The 19,262-nt window shown below is 36.7% G+C and overlaps 1 protein-coding gene across 1 annotated transcript in view; it reads right to left on the bottom strand.

The window, feature by feature from the left end:
• The window catches only part of LOC131154956 (arabinosyltransferase XEG113), a 30,484-nt gene extending 18,669 nt beyond the window's left edge, over positions 1-11,815 (bottom strand). The window contains exons 1-9 of the mRNA XM_058107812.1: positions 11,275-11,815; positions 9,495-9,791; positions 9,172-9,377; positions 7,632-7,737; positions 4,765-5,021; positions 4,455-4,590; positions 2,307-2,401; positions 1,884-1,937; positions 1,404-1,517 (exon numbers count right to left, since the gene is read on the bottom strand). Of these exons, the coding sequence (XP_057963795.1) occupies positions 1,404-1,517; positions 1,884-1,937; positions 2,307-2,401; positions 4,455-4,590; positions 4,765-5,021; positions 7,632-7,737; positions 9,172-9,377; positions 9,495-9,791; positions 11,275-11,485 (1,476 nt within the window). The 5' untranslated portion in view covers positions 11,486-11,815. The remainder of the gene's footprint in view (positions 1-1,403; positions 1,518-1,883; positions 1,938-2,306; positions 2,402-4,454; positions 4,591-4,764; positions 5,022-7,631; positions 7,738-9,171; positions 9,378-9,494; positions 9,792-11,274) is intronic.
• Between the last annotated feature and the right edge of the window lie 7,447 nt (positions 11,816-19,262).

The following is a 19,262-nucleotide window of genomic DNA, read 5'->3' as shown; positions in this document are numbered from 1 at the left end:
TCTATTAATTAAAAAAAAAAAAAGGCAAGGTCACAACCTAAATGACAACCAGAAATTCTCAAAAATAAATAAATAAAAATAAAAATAAGAAAATAAAAACCTAACAAGGATTCACATTTGGTTTTAACATTCAAATAGTTTTATGCAACATTTGGTAGTGTTCTTCAAAATCAAAAATGAAATAAGTTTTAGGCTGTTCAAAATGTAAACAGGATATAAGGAGCATTGGCACAGGGGCGTCGCAAGCCTCTCATCCATCTGTTAGATGAGGAGAGAGAAAATACTAAGAGAAAAAAGGAAGAATAAGAGAGAGAGAGAGAGAGAGAGAGAGAGAGAGAGTTTAATAATTTTGGGCAAATAATGGCCATGGTGTGGTGCACTTGCTTAGAGAGAAATTAGAGAATTTTTCAGGGTAAATCCCTCCCCGGTTGTTTGCTTTGGGAAGGGATGGCCTCCCACACCTCCTTCTTTGGGTGTCAGTGGCTGGCGCTTTTCCAGGAGTCCATTGTCTCATATTCAGTGACTAGCAATCTTAGTTGGATTGATTTTGTTATGACTATTGTTGGGTTCTTTGTATTTTTGTTTTTTCTTTTATCCATGGACTTCTGGCCCTCTGCTTTGTATAATCTTCTCCATAAGAAAATTTTGTTTTCTTATCATAGAAGGCAGAGAGAGAGAGGAAACCTGCCCTTCAAATATGAAAGCTCTTTCACCCAGTGACAATTCTGAAACTACTTCAACTCCAAGTAGATTTTCCTTTTCCACAAGGAGGCATATCCTTGGGCTGTGGAAAACCCTGACCCCATGTTTGGGAGCTTGGGGATTTGAATTTATATGGATTTGGAAAAAATGCAACATAAAATTATACAGCATCCAAAGCCAACAGCTGAAATCCATCCTCCCAAACACATAAAAGTATGCAAGATAATCCAAAACTGAGCATACTCAAACTAGTAAAATATCAGAACCTTAATTTATCAACAACTACCCCCACCCCAATAAATAAATAAACGCAGTTGAGAGCCATAAAGTCAGTAGATCATAGGGTAATAATTGCACTGCTTTCTGTGCAGATAAAGGCAACACTTGGCAGGTGGAAAGAATAGAATGAAAGAGTATGCTGGTTTGGAAAGCTCAGCAATCATTAACATTCAACACAACAATCTCAAACTTAATACTTTGATCCTTACTTAGAATTCACCAACTAATCAGTCAATTACTCTAATAAAATGAAATTCTGGTTCCAAGCGCTACAGCTCACATTCTTTTATTTCAAGGAATGCATATAGACAAAAAGGCTACATCAATAGGTGCTCAAAGGGAAAGGACTTCAACAGTATAACAAGCACAGACTAGGAAAACAATTACATTAGAATAAATCAGTTTAAACTGAATGTAAGTACCTCAAATATATGGTCCAAAGGGCAAAGAAAAGGTTGTCTTGTCATAGACCCTTGCAGAACTCCAGGATGTGGAAACCATAGCCTATCCAACCTGCACCATATGGGAGGCATGACCTAAAAACTCACAAGTAAAGGGAAAAAAAAAGGAGATCAAAATATGAACATAAATATTTTAGAAAGCAATTGCAGATAGATGAACTAAATCACCCTGTACAATTGAAAACTAATATATATAAAAGCCTATCTGAAAACTGAAAAAGCAATTTTGGGAAATTTGGTAATTTTTTTACAGATAAAAAACTAGTCATACAAGCATAGCTTCAGGTGAAAATATATTTTATAGGAGTGGATATAATCCTATACTATTGCTGCTGCTGCTGCTAGCCTGCTACTTCAAGCAAACAACAGAGAAATAGTCTCAGACTAGTTAATATTACCCTAAAGTAATATAAGCATGTCAAAAGCTTGAACTGTTCTCACCAGTGTACGATTCAATAGTGAAGCTATTGCAAGCGCTGTCCTTATTTGCTTTATCTGAAAAGCATTATTTGAAACATAATTAACAAGCTGCAACATGATAGTGCTCACAAGCTAAGGATTCTCTCCATTATGGGGGTGCAAAGGACCATCCTCTGCATTCACATCTGACACATGTCCATTACAGGTGATCTAATCATTCATAATTAACCACATCATTACTACATCAACATAATAAATAAATAAAAGTAGTATTTTAGAATAAGTTGATGATCTGGCCTATCATTGATCATTAGATTACCCATGCTAGAAACATGGTAGATGAGTGTGACTGCAGAGGGCAATCTCCTGTAATGGAGAGGATCCATGACCAGTGTAAACACAGTCGTAACAAGAATTAACAAGATTGGGTTGACACATGCATACTTGGTAATTAACGAGTGAAAAGTGTGACTCAAGATTATGCTCCCCATCTAGTAACAAGTTCTTTGGAATGGAAGGCTTAAATGACAAGAACCCTCCTGCATATGTTCTCTAAAGCAGTTAAATACTGTAATATAATCTTTAAAACATTAAATAACAGCAGATGCTACAATACCCCTTCCCATGTTCATGGGCAAAGCATTTCTAATGATAATAGTCCAAAACTTGGCTCAATGAAAGAGAATTTTCAAGGAAGATGAGGCTTCCTCTAATTGTAGTGAGAATAATTAAAGAGTAAAGGAACAAAAATTCTAGTTTAAGTTTTGGTGCAATACACCAGACAGATTTACATGGCAGATGCAGAAACATGTGTCTTGATGATCTTGGATGTTCAAAGGAAAGTTGAACAGAGATGGTAGATGAATAATTTAACAGAAAAGTTGCTGCTTCCTCCACTGTCTTCTTATCCCAAAATAGAGCTTAAAGGAACTATAAAGAGGTTTATTAAATTGAGAGGTGATGAGCTGCGAGAAAAATCTTACAATACTGAAAGCTGTGGAAGGAAATGTCAACATTGGAATAAAATCAAACTTGGGATCCAGTTCCTATACATCAGGTAATTCAGCTATATTGTGAAAGTTAGCTCTGATGGTCCCAGCTGTTCGTTATTCACTTATGCCTGGTGTTGACTACCTTGATATATCGTCTCCACTAGCCAAACTTGCATCTGTCTGGTTACCTATTTATCTTGTTTCATCTCGTAACTGGGCAACATCATCATTCCAAAAAGCCATACTAAGGAATCTGCAAGAAGAGGAATACATGGACCAGCCAACCATTATGTTTCTTTGTGGAGCTTGAAATGGCATGTCAATTAAAGAAATTTTAGTATTGAATAAACAATCTCCACAAAAGTTACGAGGTGATTCTTGAGTTTGGTTTGGTGAGATGTACTATATCACTGCGTTCAATCGAGACTCAAAGGTAGGTAGAATACAATTGATTGCTTATGTTGATTGTGCTACTACAGCTGATTATAGTTGAGGAATTGGTAAGTGTGAAGGGCGTGACAACAACAGAGATTCTACATCAAAGATTTGGGAAAGTTGAGATATTTGTTCGGATATTGACCAGCTCAATCTCATTAGAGCATTTGTCTAACCCCATGAAAGTATGAGCTTGACTTGCTAGCCGAGACAGGGAGCTTAGGATCCAAAACATCGGAAACACCAATGGATCCAAAAGCTGAACTTGCAACATGAGGAGAGCTATTAAGTGACCTAAAAGGGTATAAGCATCCGGTTGGGGAGCATAATTACTTAGCAGTTACTTGTCATGACATTGCCTTTCCTGTGAGCCTGTGATTCAGTCTTTATATGCTCCTCAATCAACTCAACATGATGATGTTAGTCTGCTACATAATATACTCTTATCTCAAGACCTGTCCAGAGTTTGGTATATTGTATGACAACCATGGGCATAACCGAGTAGAGGGATTCAGATGCTGATTGGGCAGGTTCTCTGCTAGACGGATGATTCATCAACAGCAGGTTATCATATCACCTTGTATCTTGGCGAAGCAATAAATTTAAGACTATTGCCAAGTGCAGAGCCCAAATATCAAGCTCTGGCTCAACACTACTCACGAGTTGATGTGAATGCAACAAGTCCTTCCTGGTCTTGAGCTTGATGCCCTTCTCCTATGAGGCTACTGTGAAATAACCAGGTTGCTCTTCAAATTGCATCAAAATCTCCCAGAGTAGACTTGAAAGATGAAGTAGATTGCCATTTTATTCGTGAGAAACTTTTAACACAAGATTATTGCAACTGGTACGTTAAGAAGTCCAAATATCAACATGCTGGCCTATTCACTAGTTTTCTTGAAGGTTATTGGATTGATCACACTTGTAACAAGCTGGGGAGTCTAATGTTTACGCTCGCTCTCTCTCTCTCTTTCTCTCATCTAAACAGATACAGATTAATGGACTCAAATGACATATATAAAATGAAGATAAATGCACAAAATGCCCTAAAAACTGAGCCACAACAACCCAGAACACCTTCTAAAGATAAAGTGCATAGAAGAGAAGTTCAGGATGAAATGCATCCAAAGAAAACCTCCAAGATATATAACAACCGGCACAAAATTACCTGGTGAATCATAATATTCTGGCGGATCATAGAAAACCATGGCCTCCCGTAATCGATGACGCTTTCCTTCTGTACCAGCATACTGGAATGTGGTATGCACTGCATAAGGCTCCAATCTGAGTTGTTGGTACATGGCCTGATAAGTTCAGTAAGGTTTAGAAATTGAATGTAAAAATTTATTCATCCACATGTACTAGGAGCAAGCAAGGCATGCTAAAGTTCAATGCATAACCCAAATCACAGAATGATATCCATAAAGAAATCACTGTGAGCAATATAAGACCAATTTACTACTATCCTAAGGTCTTACCTGGACAAAATAAGTATGCCCACTACAAAATATACTTGCTGGCAAAAGTCCCAGTTTGAGGTTTCCATCAAAAGCATATACAAGCCCACTTTCATCATCAACTGATGGTCCGAACTGCCTGCGTACAAGGTCATTGAAACCATTCTGATCCCATATCTTTTCATCAGCCAAAAGCAACTCTTTCCACTCTTCAGCCAATTTCTTTGCAGAATCTGTTGGCCGCCAATGGAAAATCCCTATATTGAATGCAGCACCAACTGTCGCAATTTGAAGATAAAAGTTATTTAGTAGAACATTTTTAACTAAAAATCATACTTAAAAAGTAAATTATAAATTTTATATTTATCCATTCGACTGGAAGAATGATTATTATTTTTTTATTTTATAAATAAAGAAGTTTATTGAAGGAAAAAAGATAGATACATAGCAATGGACAAGGTATCCTCCATGCGCCGGAGGGGAAAGCAAAATAGAACAGAAAAGGTAAAAAAAAAACAAAAATAAAAACACCACAAAACACAACTAATTACTCATAAAAAAATTAGAAAAACAAAAAACTAATGAAGCAAACAACCAATCTCGTTGCAACTCAGTCAAAGGGATTCCTCCAAAGAAACCATTCACAGAGCACCAAAGTGCACAAAAACAGCCCCCACACTTAGCAGGAAGAGTAACAATACCCTTAAGGATTCAAGCACTAGCACCAACCAGATTCCCCAAATAATCACAAAGATTTTACTTCTCCAAAGCACCTTCCTCTCCTTTATCTTCCCAAAACCCCCAAAATGAATGACACAGTCACACAAATGCTATCCAAAGAAAATGGACTAAGCCAACTCTCGCCGAAAACGCCAAATATTCCGCAAACTCCATGAAAATGAACAATGATTAAAAAATAAATAAAGTGAGAACAAGTCCCCCAACTATGATAACACACTACATGCATATCAGGAGAGAGTGCTTTACATGGCCGTCTCCTCTCAAGCAAATCATTAGTATTAAAAAAATGATTTGAAACATGAACATATCATCAAGAAAAAGCAACTAGAACAACTGCTAAAAAAATTGGGAAAAACAGAAAAGTCAATTGAATGCGTGTCAAGGTACAGTTAGCAAAAGTAAATGGAATGCAAGTCAAGCCACAGTTAGCAACAGCATGGAAGTGAACCGTGACATGTGAATGGACATGAGTATCCCATTACAAAAAGGACACAAGCAGTCAAACACGACAATTCCTGACAACCAACACAAGGACACATGGCTCTGTCAACCTTCATGAATATACTGCATCGAACAAAATCATTTATGATTTCCTGGTATGCATATGGTAAAGAACCTTGAGAAAACAACAGTCAACAAAGAAATGACATAAATAGTTTCCAAAATAAAAGTCATTCTTTTGCTATGTTTTGGAATATAAAAATTTAACACTTGTGCCGAAGTCAAGATGGTAGGGAACACATCCAATGAGATAGGATGGTATGTTTACATTCATGCTATTCACCCACAAAGAGGCTGATGGACGACTACAAATAAGCAATAAAAGGTGCATGGTAACTTTCCATCACCCTTGAAATCGAAATGGCAGTCAATTTCCATTTTGCATAATTTCTTTTAAATTTCAATGAATCATCCAAAATTTATCGAAATCTCTAAATTTTAGCGTAACTTGTTGAAATTTTAGCTTTGGAATGAAATTTCCTTGGAATTCAAATGTGAGATTTAATTGCAAAGAAAAATTTCTCTCTTGTTTTATCATATGTTTTGATCAAAACCAAAGATTATTACAAAGGCTTTTAGAATTATATGAAAAATAAAAATTACAACATTTTATTTAACCATTTATATCTAAATTATCTTTATTTGTATAATAAATAATATCTAATTGATTTAGGAATTTCATTTATACTCACTAAACATATTTAATGCACATATTATATGACAACTATTGCATCTCATACACAACATAAATGTATTTAATTTATAATATATTAGTCCTAAATCTTACATTATAATGTCTATTAACCATTTCTAAAGTTTCGTAAAAGAATTCCATGTTTTACTACTAATTTCCATTGTTTTTTCAAATTGAAATCAAAATTTCCATCAAAATTCCTGTACTTTTGGACCTTCAAAATTTAGTTGAAATCGAAATTTTAAACCTTTAATAGGTGTGGACACAGTGAGATGTTGGCAAGTGCCTAAGATGCTGATTGCTGTTAGGCAATACTGTCGTACATAATATAGGCCAATGAATCTAATATTTCAATCCACTAGAGGATTAGCTTCTAAAAAACCTTAAGGAACAGCAACTACATTCATAAAAGGTTTTAAGCAGCACCAACGTCCCAGAAGTTAAATTAGTTGTAGCTAATTTAGTAACTTTATAATAAATATAACAGCTCAATCACACTTCAAGCAGAATCATTAATGAAAAATTAAATATCTTATTTGAGCCTTATTACCAAAAGTATTTATTGGACAGCATCCCAGTATATACATCCATGACACTAGCATTAGCTAACAAAACCCACGTTAGTGTCTTTGTTACATTAGTGAGAACTTAGAAACAATGAATACCAATTGTTGAATAATAAATTTAGAAAAGAAAATCATCATAACAAAGTCATGTATTGCAATTTCTCTCAGAGATGGAACCAAAAGCACATAAATGCATCTTAAAGATAAGCTAGTGCAAGTTATTAAGGTTAAAGAACCAGTGTCAGTTGTCAAACAACTTTTTAAAGCCTCAAATTAATACAGGGTAGCTAAATAGAATTGTGGCTAATGGGAGCCTTAAAATGGGATTGTGGGGGTGGGGTGGGGGGTGGAATGAGCAACTAAAATCTGTCTCATATGATCTTCACCTTGTTGCCAAATGTCCAACCTGTCATCAACAACTGTTGGCACAACTTGATCACTTGAAGTTAAGACATCTGCTCCAGGAAAGCGAGCAAAATATGGAAGTGGATTCTGTTCCATGAACACAGCAGACACAAAAAGCAAAATTTCACCAACAATAATCTTGAAAAGACACTATAAGACACAATACAGCACAAAACAGAAGCCTCCCTTGTAGATATTTTGACAACATAAGCTACAGAACCATACAGCTCATTAACATAAGCATATAAATAAATAAAAGAAGCGAAATAGAAAACAACGGATGGGCTAGAAATGTGAACAAATAATATAAAAGAAAGTCTGCTTGTGCTGATGTAACTTGGCCTCTTCTGCCAAAACTGCTAAAACTAGTAGTTCAGACACCTTAACTAATATGATTTGAGCTGGAAATATTCAAAATAAGAATAGAAACAATAATATTAAGTTTAACGCTCAAGGAATAAGAAAAAGGGAAGGAGGAGAAAAGAGAAAGAAGTGAGCTTAAAAGTTACCCAAACTCAAAAATCATTTGTGTGTGTGCGAGAGAGAGAGAGAGAGAGAGAGCAAAGATCTTCCAAAAATTTATTCTAAACTATTTATTTCCATCTGATCTATTTTTCCACAAACAAACCCATACATGCATTATAAACCACCAAAATGTGCAATATCCTTTCCAAAATCATCCTACAAAACATGGAAACCCAATAAAACTTTCATTTCTTAAACCTCTACAATTTTCTTAGTAAACTCACCAATATTTCAAATAAAATTCTTAATAACACTTTAAAAAAATTATGGTGCCTTTGAAGATCCTGTTGCTTTGGTGATGTCCTCTCCATTGATTGTATTCGCAAAAGTCAATGCTATATTGTGTTATATAAGGTACATAATATACAAACAAAATTTATTTTAAAAATAAAAACTTTTTTTAATCAGCAGAATACCTTATTCATGAGCAGAGAACTCTACAAAGGCATATATCCATACAGGACAAACAATTCAACCAAACCTCAAAAATAAAAAACAAAAGATAATTAACAAACAAATCACAAAACCTCCCTTCCTAATCCTGCCATGTACAAAGAACACATCATTAATCATATATTAAAGAACTGAGAAGTGAAATTTTGAAATTTCTATGGCGTTCAAGGCCTCTCAAGTTCATCAAAATAGCTACTTAGCCACAGGTTTCTGTTTACTATGTTATAGCGAAACCCCAGATCCAGAGCCAATGCATACCGCTCCTCCAGCTCTTAAAATAAAGAGATGTTTTATTATATGAAAAGAATCAGAGTATCATATTAAGAACAAATTCCTAATGCCTATTGAATTGAGGATGTGACTCCCACCAAGCCTTAGACTGCCCACACTAAAAATAAATAAATAAATAATAAAAAATGAAAACAGAACTCAGTTATTTAACAGAAAAAATATGAATTCACAAAGTTAATGCAGCATCAATATAGCACATCAAGAAGAACTTGATGGTAAAAGAACAATCAGTTAGCAAACAGAGAAGGGTACCTTTAACCAAACCATGTCTGTATCACACATTAGTAGCTCAAAGCCAAAAGGCAGGATAGCATTTATCAGAATAACCTTTTCTCTTCCCATTTTATGAAATGTTGGTGAGCCCCATCCAACATCTATTGTACTCATATGGCTGCCCATATCAAAAGCTGGGACACCTCTCCAATACAAAGCCTTCAATAATTTGGTGTCCATTGCACCTATTTACACAATAATATAGATTACATGGAAAATGTTTCTTCAGGAAAAAACTATTGAGCCCTTTAGGAAACTAATTATAAACTGAAACAAGATAAGCAAAGTTATAAGGAACTTACCAACTAGAAGATTGGAAACACCAAGATCTGTCAAGTGTTTAACCCAAGTCAGGATAAAATCCATGAAGGCATAGTTACCAAAAGTCACTACTATGATATTATCTTTCACCCTTCGCTGCACTAGTTCTTTTGTCAAACGGAAGGTCTCCAATGGTGGCATCTTTGTGCCAGGAGGAGGAACCTCCCAAATAGGTTTCATCCCTGTCCTTTGAGGCATGGGTGTAGGTGCTGGCACGACACCCACTGCTGTTGGTAAAGAAGACTGGTCGGTTTGATCCAATGGAGCAGAATTAACATCTGAAGCACAATATATGCAGAGATAAGCCATACAAAAGAATTGGGAGGGGAAGGGGAACAAGAAAGTAGACAAAGTGTGATGTGTTAATGCATGCAACGACAAACATCATAACATAGGTTACTGTAACAATTTTTGACCCAACTCCAGTGAAGCATTGTCCGCTTTGGCCCACCAGCCTCATGAATTTGTCCTATAAAAGGCGCCTCACATAGTTGGAGCTCAAACCATCCTCATAAGCCTAAGATTTCCCTAGTACACATCCGAAGTGGAACCATGACATGCTCTCTCATCCGATCTGTCACGTCCTCACCAGAGTGGCTTAAACCTCTATATAGGATCTACCCACATGATAGTACCCCAAGGGTGATGCTGATACCAAATTTAACAATTTTGAGCTCAACTCCGGCGAGGTATTGTGCGTGTTGGCCCACCAGTTTCACGGATTTGTCCAATAAAAGGCACCTCATATAGTTGGAGCACAAACCATCCTTATAAACACAAGATTTCCCTATTACACATCTGATGTGAGACCATGACAAGTACCTTCGATAGATATGTGACGGGGATTGTTGGGAAAATACAATTTAAATTTTAGAGCAGAAATTTACCTTTTTCCCTCTTTAGGACTCATGAGTACTCAATAAAGATAAAAAACTCTTGAATAGAGTGTAGAAATAATATCATGCTATTTAGGAAAGCAGTGAACGCTCCACTATGTAAGAAATCAAGAAGATTTCTAGGAAACCCTCAAATAAAGATAAGCAACTAAACAGACATGTTAAAACTAAATCATTCGCTCATAAACACACAGTGCACTCCACATGTTATCAATGGTATGCCTGTCCTTTCCAATCCAATGACCTCTCATCTTAAGACCACAGAGTTTAACAACCAATATGAGCCCCAAGTGAGATATACAGCAGAGAGAAATTCAGATTTCTGGCTCAGCAGCCAAGCAGTACACAGAAAATGACCACACATCCCATGTTTATGAGCTGTGAGGATATGAATGATAAAATCTCCAGTGTTGCCTTCCAGGCCAAAAAAAATTATTGATGGATCTCTAAGGACTAGAGTGATCTCATTCCTAACAGAAAGTCTACCACCGAATAGAAAAGATGACCCCACATTTAAAAGGGCTATCGTAATGCCGCCCAGGGAAATATTTGAATTTGAACTACTGCAAAACAATTTCTATGATCTTCGAATGCAATTCTGCTCTTCAAACGTACAACATAACCATCCTTAAATGTTAGTTCAAAGCATCATAAACAGGGGTTTTGCACCCACCGGAAAAATAAACATTTTACATCCAACATCTCATTTCAGAGTTTAATTGGGTTCATCAATTGCTAAATGCTACATAACCAGTCATCATGTCAGCTTTACAGTGCCAAAAAGCGAACAAAAAGAATAATAGAATTGAGGTCGAAGAAATGTATTCTCTTTAAACAGAGATGAACGATGACAAGGAGAACGTACGCGAAACAGGAGCGGAATGCAAAGGCGAGAACCAGGAGGAGGAGGCGGAGGAGGTGGCAGAGTCGGGTGGCTTGGCGGAGTAAATGGCGGAGAAGACATAGAATGAGGAGAAGATGACACCAAAGATAACAGTGGCGTAGATCGTCAAGAACAGAGGCTTGGAGTTCGCCACCTCCTGAAACGGACTCCTCCAACCCATTCGATTCAACATCTTCTTCCCCTTCCACTGCTCCAATTTCAAATTCGGAAAGCTGGGGTCAGAATTCTGGGCATCAACATGGGCTCCCTCTAGAATTTATGCGAAGAAAAAACAACAGAGGAAACCCTACAATCTGCAGCTTCTGATCATTGGACTGGGGAGTTTGAAACCCCCTCTGGTTTGCAAATTTGCAATGGATTGGATCAGTGAATGCTCGGCAGGTCAAACCCAACCATGCCTGTGTGACTGAGACTCAATCTGATCCTGCAATTTTATATTTTCCCGTTGCAATTTGTTACAATTGAAAAAAGTAGATGAACAGGGACCTCTAATTTTAAATATATTTTTACCATACGGCAGGGCATTGTTTTATATATTTTAATTAATTTTTTTACCAAAAAATTTCATTTAATTATTTTCTGGGATGGTGTCATTATTTAAATAAATTAATATTAGTTTTATTATTATTATTACCATTCTTTTGAAACACAAGGAAGCTTCCTCAAGTGAGCGGCGTAGTACTACTAGTGCAAAAAAATTATGTACAATTACCCAAAAATTTTCTTTCAAAATTAAGTAGATGGATAATAATTGAGACTAAAAATAGCATTCATAGACTGCTTTTTTATTTTAAATAAAAAAAAGGTCAGCAAAATTCGAGTAACATAGATTGAAGTTTGAAAGAAGAGATTATTCATAAAATAGACACTTATTTTTGTGTTTGCATTACAAAACATGCAATCAAACGATTAGAGTTAGATGAAATTGGGGTGAATCTTTTAATGAAAAGAAGAAACAAAAGCTTTGATTAAAAAAATTAAATTATTACAAAAAAGATGTCAACTATAGGTATATAGGATAGAATATGAACAACTTTTTACTTTGTTTGGGATAGAAAAACTTATTGTTTTCATGGAAAGTTTTTAAATTTGCATTAATTGCTTTATATGTTGTTTAAAATATTTATTTATAAGTAAAACTCATTTTAATTTAGGCATAAGTTGAGTCTATCTTTTTTTTTTATTTATTACATAGGAACTCCAGCCACCAATGAGCCCTTCAGACCCCCTAGTGCTACACCAAACCTACAGATCAGCGTCCTCCACCCCCAGGTCTCGCTGAGTAAGGTAAAGTCTGGATGCGGACACGACTTCTGTGTATCAATTGGACGTTTGGTCAACCCAACTCTCGGGACACATCTCTATTACCATCTACAATCCCCGCTGGCTCATAGAGAACTCTCACCATCCACGGCCCTCGTTGGCTCACAAAGCGAACTCTCACCATCCACAGTCCCTGCTAGCTCACAAAGTAAACTCTCACCATCCACAGTCCCTGCTAGCTCACAAAGTAAACTCTCACCATCCATAGGTACCGCTAGTTCCGTGAGTGTATCTACTTGGAATTGAACTCTCAATGCTCCTTAGTAATTAAAGTGCTTATATGAGGACAAGACTTTGGATTATTTAGCCTTTAGGGATCATTCCATTTATAGCATCTTTCAACATTTTTCACATGAGAGAGATGTCATGGGCATCCCATTTGCATGTTTATTTATGATGTAGGACGGGATTGGTCAACCTATGTCCTACGGTTTCAATCCTCAAACAACACATATGCTCAATACACTTTAAATTAAGAATTCAATTGTCCAAATATAAATATAATAAATCATGATATATTTCATGTGTTCAAGGATTTTGAAAAGGCGTATGATGTTATTCAAAAATAAGTCTCAAAAATTCTATCACAAAGGAATCAAGTTAAACGTGGAAAAGATGATATTTCAATATTTCAAGAGGGAAAAATCTATGTTTAGCACATACTCCCATAATTGATTTAAAGCTAGCAAGTATCAATATTGTAATCTTATGGCTCTAATGTGCTTATTCAAACATAAAAGTTCATATTTTCATATAAAGGCTTACTCAAGATTAAGCAAGGATTCAAACGATGTGAATTAATAGTGAAAACTAAAAATTCAGGGTGACTTCAGTCGTTTGGACTTTAGGGTCAGTCACCTGAAGAATTTAAGAACATAATTCCATATTGGCAGTAGTGAGTCAGTCGACTGAGCTAGTGACCTCACTCGCCTGATGAATTATAAAACAGAATTCTTGGGAGGTAGTAGCTGGTCAGTCGACTGAACTGTCAAGGTCAGTCGCCTGAACTCCCATAGATTGTGAATAAAATGTAGGAATTCAAGCGCTATTTCTTAACTGTGATGATGGGGCTTCAAGTAGGAGTTCATAACCAGTTTAAAGGTTGAGAAAGGAACAATCTTACTAAAGGAAATCGTTTGATGAATTGATATGTTCACCATAAACATAGATCCTGCCAGAAAATCTTGGAACAAGCTTCGAAATGCAATGATGGAAGTGGAGCTATTTTGTGTATATGAAATGGTTCAAACGAATGCTAAATTTACCAATAGACACGAAGGATGACTTGACGATATTCTACACAAGTTAGATCTCGTCTGAAGTCCTTCTCGCAAGCTTTGAAATGTAATATGTATGCAACAATGGAATAGTGGATTGGTGGCAATGGGGTGTATCTTAGTGGAGATGGTTATGTGATAAGTGTGGGATATTTGGAGATAAAGTTGCTGGATAGAATAGTGGTCTCTCACCACCTGATCTCTGGGTCGAATGATGTAGCCTCTCACTACACAATCACAAGGATTGGACAAAGATTAACTAGCTTCAGCAAAGAAAAAACCTTTTTAATTCAATATCAATACTTTCTCTCCACTCTTTTCTTACAGTGATACAAGACATACATAAACTTAGTAAGGGGAAGGGGGAGACAAAGATTTAATTAGCATGGGGGGGGGGGGGAGACAATACAATAATTAGCTAACAATTCCCATACAAGCATGGGAGACAAAGAAAAGTAAACACAACTTTCTTACACACAACTTACTAAACACTTCAACTTACTAGACACATTAAACACTAAGCACAACTTACTAAGAACAATTTTCTAGGAGCAAACACATGCAAGCAAGCTAGTTGTCTTGCAATGTTATACATTAAATACAAGACAAAAGTCAAAAGGACAAAAGGGAGGCCCTATCTGTGTGGGGCCCAATGGAGCCGTGTGGGGCCCACATGGATCTTGAACTCGAACTTGCCTCGACATCTCAATTGGGTCTTTCTAACTAGAAAGTCTTCGAGCATCTACAAAATAATCATGAACTGATGTGGACATTTAAAGGTCGTCCATGTGTCAGTACATCAACAAAGTAGTGGACATCGGGAGATCGTTCACGTATCACAACATCTGAAAATGAGATAGGTAGGGCACACTAATCCCCATCATCTCTCCAGAGCCCAAAAGAATTCTTCTCCGAAGAATTAGAGGTGAAGTACTAGGAGTAACATTCTAGGTTAAGATGAAGGATATCTTCTTTAAAATTCCAGCTCCTCTCAGGAAGTGGCTTACTTCTCCACTTGACCAAGAACTTCCAATATGATCCTACTTGTGTGAACTTTGCCTTGTCATCCAAGATTACATCAAGGTTCTTGGGCACGGGTAAGGGTAGAGGCGAAGACAATTTCTGATTTTCAGGTTCAAAAGGAGTGGAAAATGGAGTGGGGTCACCAACAGGGTTAGAATTTGAAGGTTCTACAAAAGAAGATGCTACAAGAAATGGGGTTAGATTTTTAACATTAAAAACACTACTTATGCTAAAATCAACAAGAATATTAAGCATGTAAGCATCAAAACCAGTTTTCTTTAAAATTTTGAAATGATCCATCTTGTTAGCATGTAACTTCCTCACTTTTCCTACAAGAATCTGCTTAGGATGAATACGGAATATAACCATATCACCCTTTGAAAATTCTTTCAACCTGTAATGTATATCAGCAGTAGATTTATAATGTTCATGATTCAAATTAATCTTCATTCTTATTTCAGAGTGTAGATTGTGTATATGCTTTGCAAAAACATCAGTCAGCTCACTCACTCTAGACTTAAGTGGTAGTGGAATAAGGTCTACAGGCTTCCTAGGACTATATCATGTGATAACCTAAAATGAGCTAAGTCATGTGGTCCTATCCACTAAACTACTGAATGCAAAATTGACCACAGGAAGGTATAAATCCCAAGCTATGATGTTTTCAACTACCAAACATCTCAATAGGTCCCTAAGGCTCCTATTTACTACTTTAACTTGCCAATTAGTTTGGGGGTAATAAGCACTAAAAGACTGATTGGCACTAAAATACAAGCCTAGCATAGTCCATAAGGCTTTCAAGAAGTAACCTATGAGTTGTACATCTCTATTAGAAATAATGGTTTTGAGAAACCTATTCTCGATGACAATCTTGTTGGTTGCTTTATTATTGATGCATGTGCTCAGAGTGTTATCTTTCTTGGGATTAGGGAAAGTAAGGCAGGCAAGTCGATCTAAACTCTTCTAAACAAATTCACGTTCCTTTAATTCATTCACTTGTTTCAACTCCTCATGTTCTATCAGGTTCACTCTATGATGTGGTAAATGAGGCAGATTTGAATAAGGAACAAGGTTAGTGACATGATGATTGTCTCTTATGGGAAATGACTCACTAGGTGACTCGGAGATGACATCCTTAAAATCACAAGGTAGGGATGATACTTCTAGGGGTGTTTCTTTCTCAGGAAGGGGTATTTCAGTCTCCTTAATAACAACCACATTCACTTCCTGTATATCTTGACTTTCTTGCTCACACATCTTTTTACTTATGGTGTTAAAGGGTTCTCCACTAATTTCTTTATTTTCCTTCTTATTTTTCCCACCATCTTCCCTATCAAGCTCCAAGTTCCTAGTGGGACATTGTTTGGAAAAATTTCCTTGTTTATGGCAACTGAAGTACACTGCACTGCAAGAATCTGGTGAGAAGATCTAGTCGTGGTTGCTTTTCCTTTGTCCATAGGTTGTTGGACTATGGAATTGCTCCCTCAGGAGAAAACTTGACCTAATTGCGCTGGTTGGGACTTGTCATAACTCTGTATCTTTTGAGAGTATGACTCATTTGAAGTGGTATCAAACCGTTTTCCCATGGGCCCTTTAGTCCTTTGCTCAAAGTCATAAGCTAAATTATAGGTCTGTTTAAGGGACTCAATATGATGGGGAAATAGTTTTCTCCTCAGTTCAGGCCTTAGTCCTAGGCAAAATCAGGAGATATGCTAACTAACAGTCTCATAGACACCACATCTTATAGACAACTCATCAAATTGACTCATGTATTCTGTAATAGTCATGCTACCTTGATGCAAGTTGTAAAGCCGATCTATAAGGTTCTCTCTATAATTAAGGGTTAGGTACATACTTCTCCCTTAACCTATCCTTCATTAGATCTCATGCTCAATGGGTCGATATTCTAACCTTACTTCCTGCCTCTCGAAATTCATCCAGTAGAGCTTGGCTTGCCTCATTGACTTCATTTTTGTAAACTAAACCCGATGAAGGTCAGTCATCTTATACCAATCAAAATAGGAATCCATCCTAGTCAACCAATCTTGGAAGACTTTAGGGTTTATCTACCCATCATAGGTAGGGGCTTCTATCCTTATTACATCCTTGTAAGGATCACGATGGTCTCTACAGTAAGGTTTCCTAATGTGAAAGTCATCAACATCATAGTCTTCATCATTCCAATATTGGGCATAGGGCTCATGACGTGGGGGTCTCTTAGTAAAGTCTTCTTGATGATTCATTCACCTTTTTGGAAGGAAGGGAGGTCTTTCTCTAGGAGGCATTGGTGGTTCTCTTTCATCATTAATCCTATGACCTTAGTAAGGATTCCTGACTTGAGTAGACATCCTAGGGGTTGGGAAAGGATTCAAACACACTAGGGAAGCCTTGGGAATGGTGTTTGGTTACACAAAGTAGGGTCAAGTGTAAACCTAACCAAACTAAGTTCCAAATATCCAAAATTTAGTATATAGGTGGGTTGTTCTAGGCAAAATCTTGTGGCTATTTCAATCTGAAACTAAAATCCCGCGAGCTAAGAAAATGGGACTTTTAGGATTTAGCCTATTCTAACCTAGGCTCTGATACCAAGATAATGTAGGATGGGAATGGTTGACCTATGTCCTATGGTTTCAACTCTCACAGAAGCACATACACTCAATGCACTTTAAATTAAGAATTCAATTATCCGAACATAAACACCATAAATCATGTTATAGCTCACATGTTGTTGAATTTTTAAATGGTGTATGATGTTGTCCAAAAAATAAGTCCCGAGAGTTCTTTCACAAAGGAATCAAGTTAAATGCGGAAAAGATGCTATTCCAATATTTCAAGAATGAAAGTTCTATGTTTAGCACAGCAATATTCCTAGAATTGATTTTAAGCTAGCAAGTTTCAATATTGTAATATTTTGGCTCAAATGTGCTATTCAAACATAGAAGTTCAGATTTTCAAGCAAAGGCTTGCACAAGATTAAACAACGATTCAAACAAGGTGAAATAATATTGAAAACTAAAGGTTCTAGGTGACTTTAGTCGCCTGGACTTAAGGTTTAGTTGCCTGAAGAATTTAGAAATAAAATTCTAGAGGAACAGTAGTAGTTCAGTTGACTGAGCCAATGACCTCAGTCACCTGATGAGTTATAAAACAAAATTCCTGAGTGGCAATAGCAGTTCAGTCCCCTGAACTCCCATGGATTATGAATAAAATGCAGGAATTCAAGGGCTATTTCTCAACTGGGATGATAGGCTTCAAATAGGAGTTCACAACTAGTTTAAGGGTTAAGAAAAGAACAATCTTACCAAAGGAAATCGTTAGATGAATTGATATGTTCACCATAAACTCAGATCCTGCTAGAAAATCCTTAGAACAAGCTTCGAAATGCAATGATGGAAGTGGAACTGTTGTGTGTATATTAAATTGTTCAAACGAATGCTAAATTTACCAATAACTATGAAGGATGGCTTGACGACATTCTACACAAGTTAGATCTTGTCTGAAGTCCTTCGTGCAAGCTGTGAAATATCAATATGTATGCAGCAATGGAATGGTGGATTGGTGGTTGTGGGGTGTATCTTGGTAGAGATGGTTGTGTGATGAGTGTGGGATATCTAGAGATGGAATCGCTGGATAGAATAGTGGTCTCTTACCACCTAATCTCCGAAGAGAACAACGTAGTCTCTCACTACACAATCACAAGGATTGGACAAAGCTTAACAAACTTCAGCGAAGGAAAAAACTTTTTAATTCAATATCAATACTTTCTCTTTGCTTTTTTCTTACAATGATACAAGACATATATAGACTTAGCAAGGCGAAGGGGGAGACAAAGCTTTAACTAGCATTTGGGGGGGGGGGGACAATACAATAATTAGCTAAAAATCACATACAAGCATGGGATACAAAGAAAAGCAAACACATATAGAGACCTGAAGAAATTATAATGATTAAATAATAAAGAGAGAGAAAAAGGAAATTGTAAAGGGGGTCACAGTAGGTCCTCGTCGACGAAGTGGCTTATTGGGATCGTTGACGGGGACATGTGTCTCGTCGATGAGAAGATACCGAGAGGCTATTTTCAGCTCTAAATTTCGTCAACAGGGAATAAGTATTCGTCGACGAATTTCCTTCATGGCCTCGTCAACAAAGTGACGTGGCTCGTCGATGAGTGCAGGTGTATAAATAGCCTAAACTTGATTTTCTCTACAAAAATCACATGAAAACCTTCCTCTCTCTTTCTCTCTCTCTCTCTCTCTCTCTCTCTCTCTCTCTCTCTCTCTCTCTCTATTTCTATCTCTCTCCCATGTTTGTCCCCTCCCCCTTCTC

The sequence above is a fragment of the Malania oleifera genome, chromosome 5, assembly GCF_029873635.1.
Source record: "Malania oleifera isolate guangnan ecotype guangnan chromosome 5, ASM2987363v1, whole genome shotgun sequence".
Taxonomy (NCBI): Eukaryota; Viridiplantae; Streptophyta; class Magnoliopsida; order Santalales; family Ximeniaceae; genus Malania; species Malania oleifera.
The sequence above is the reverse complement of the archived record's forward strand: the minus strand, read 5'-3'. Positions and strand labels throughout refer to the sequence as shown.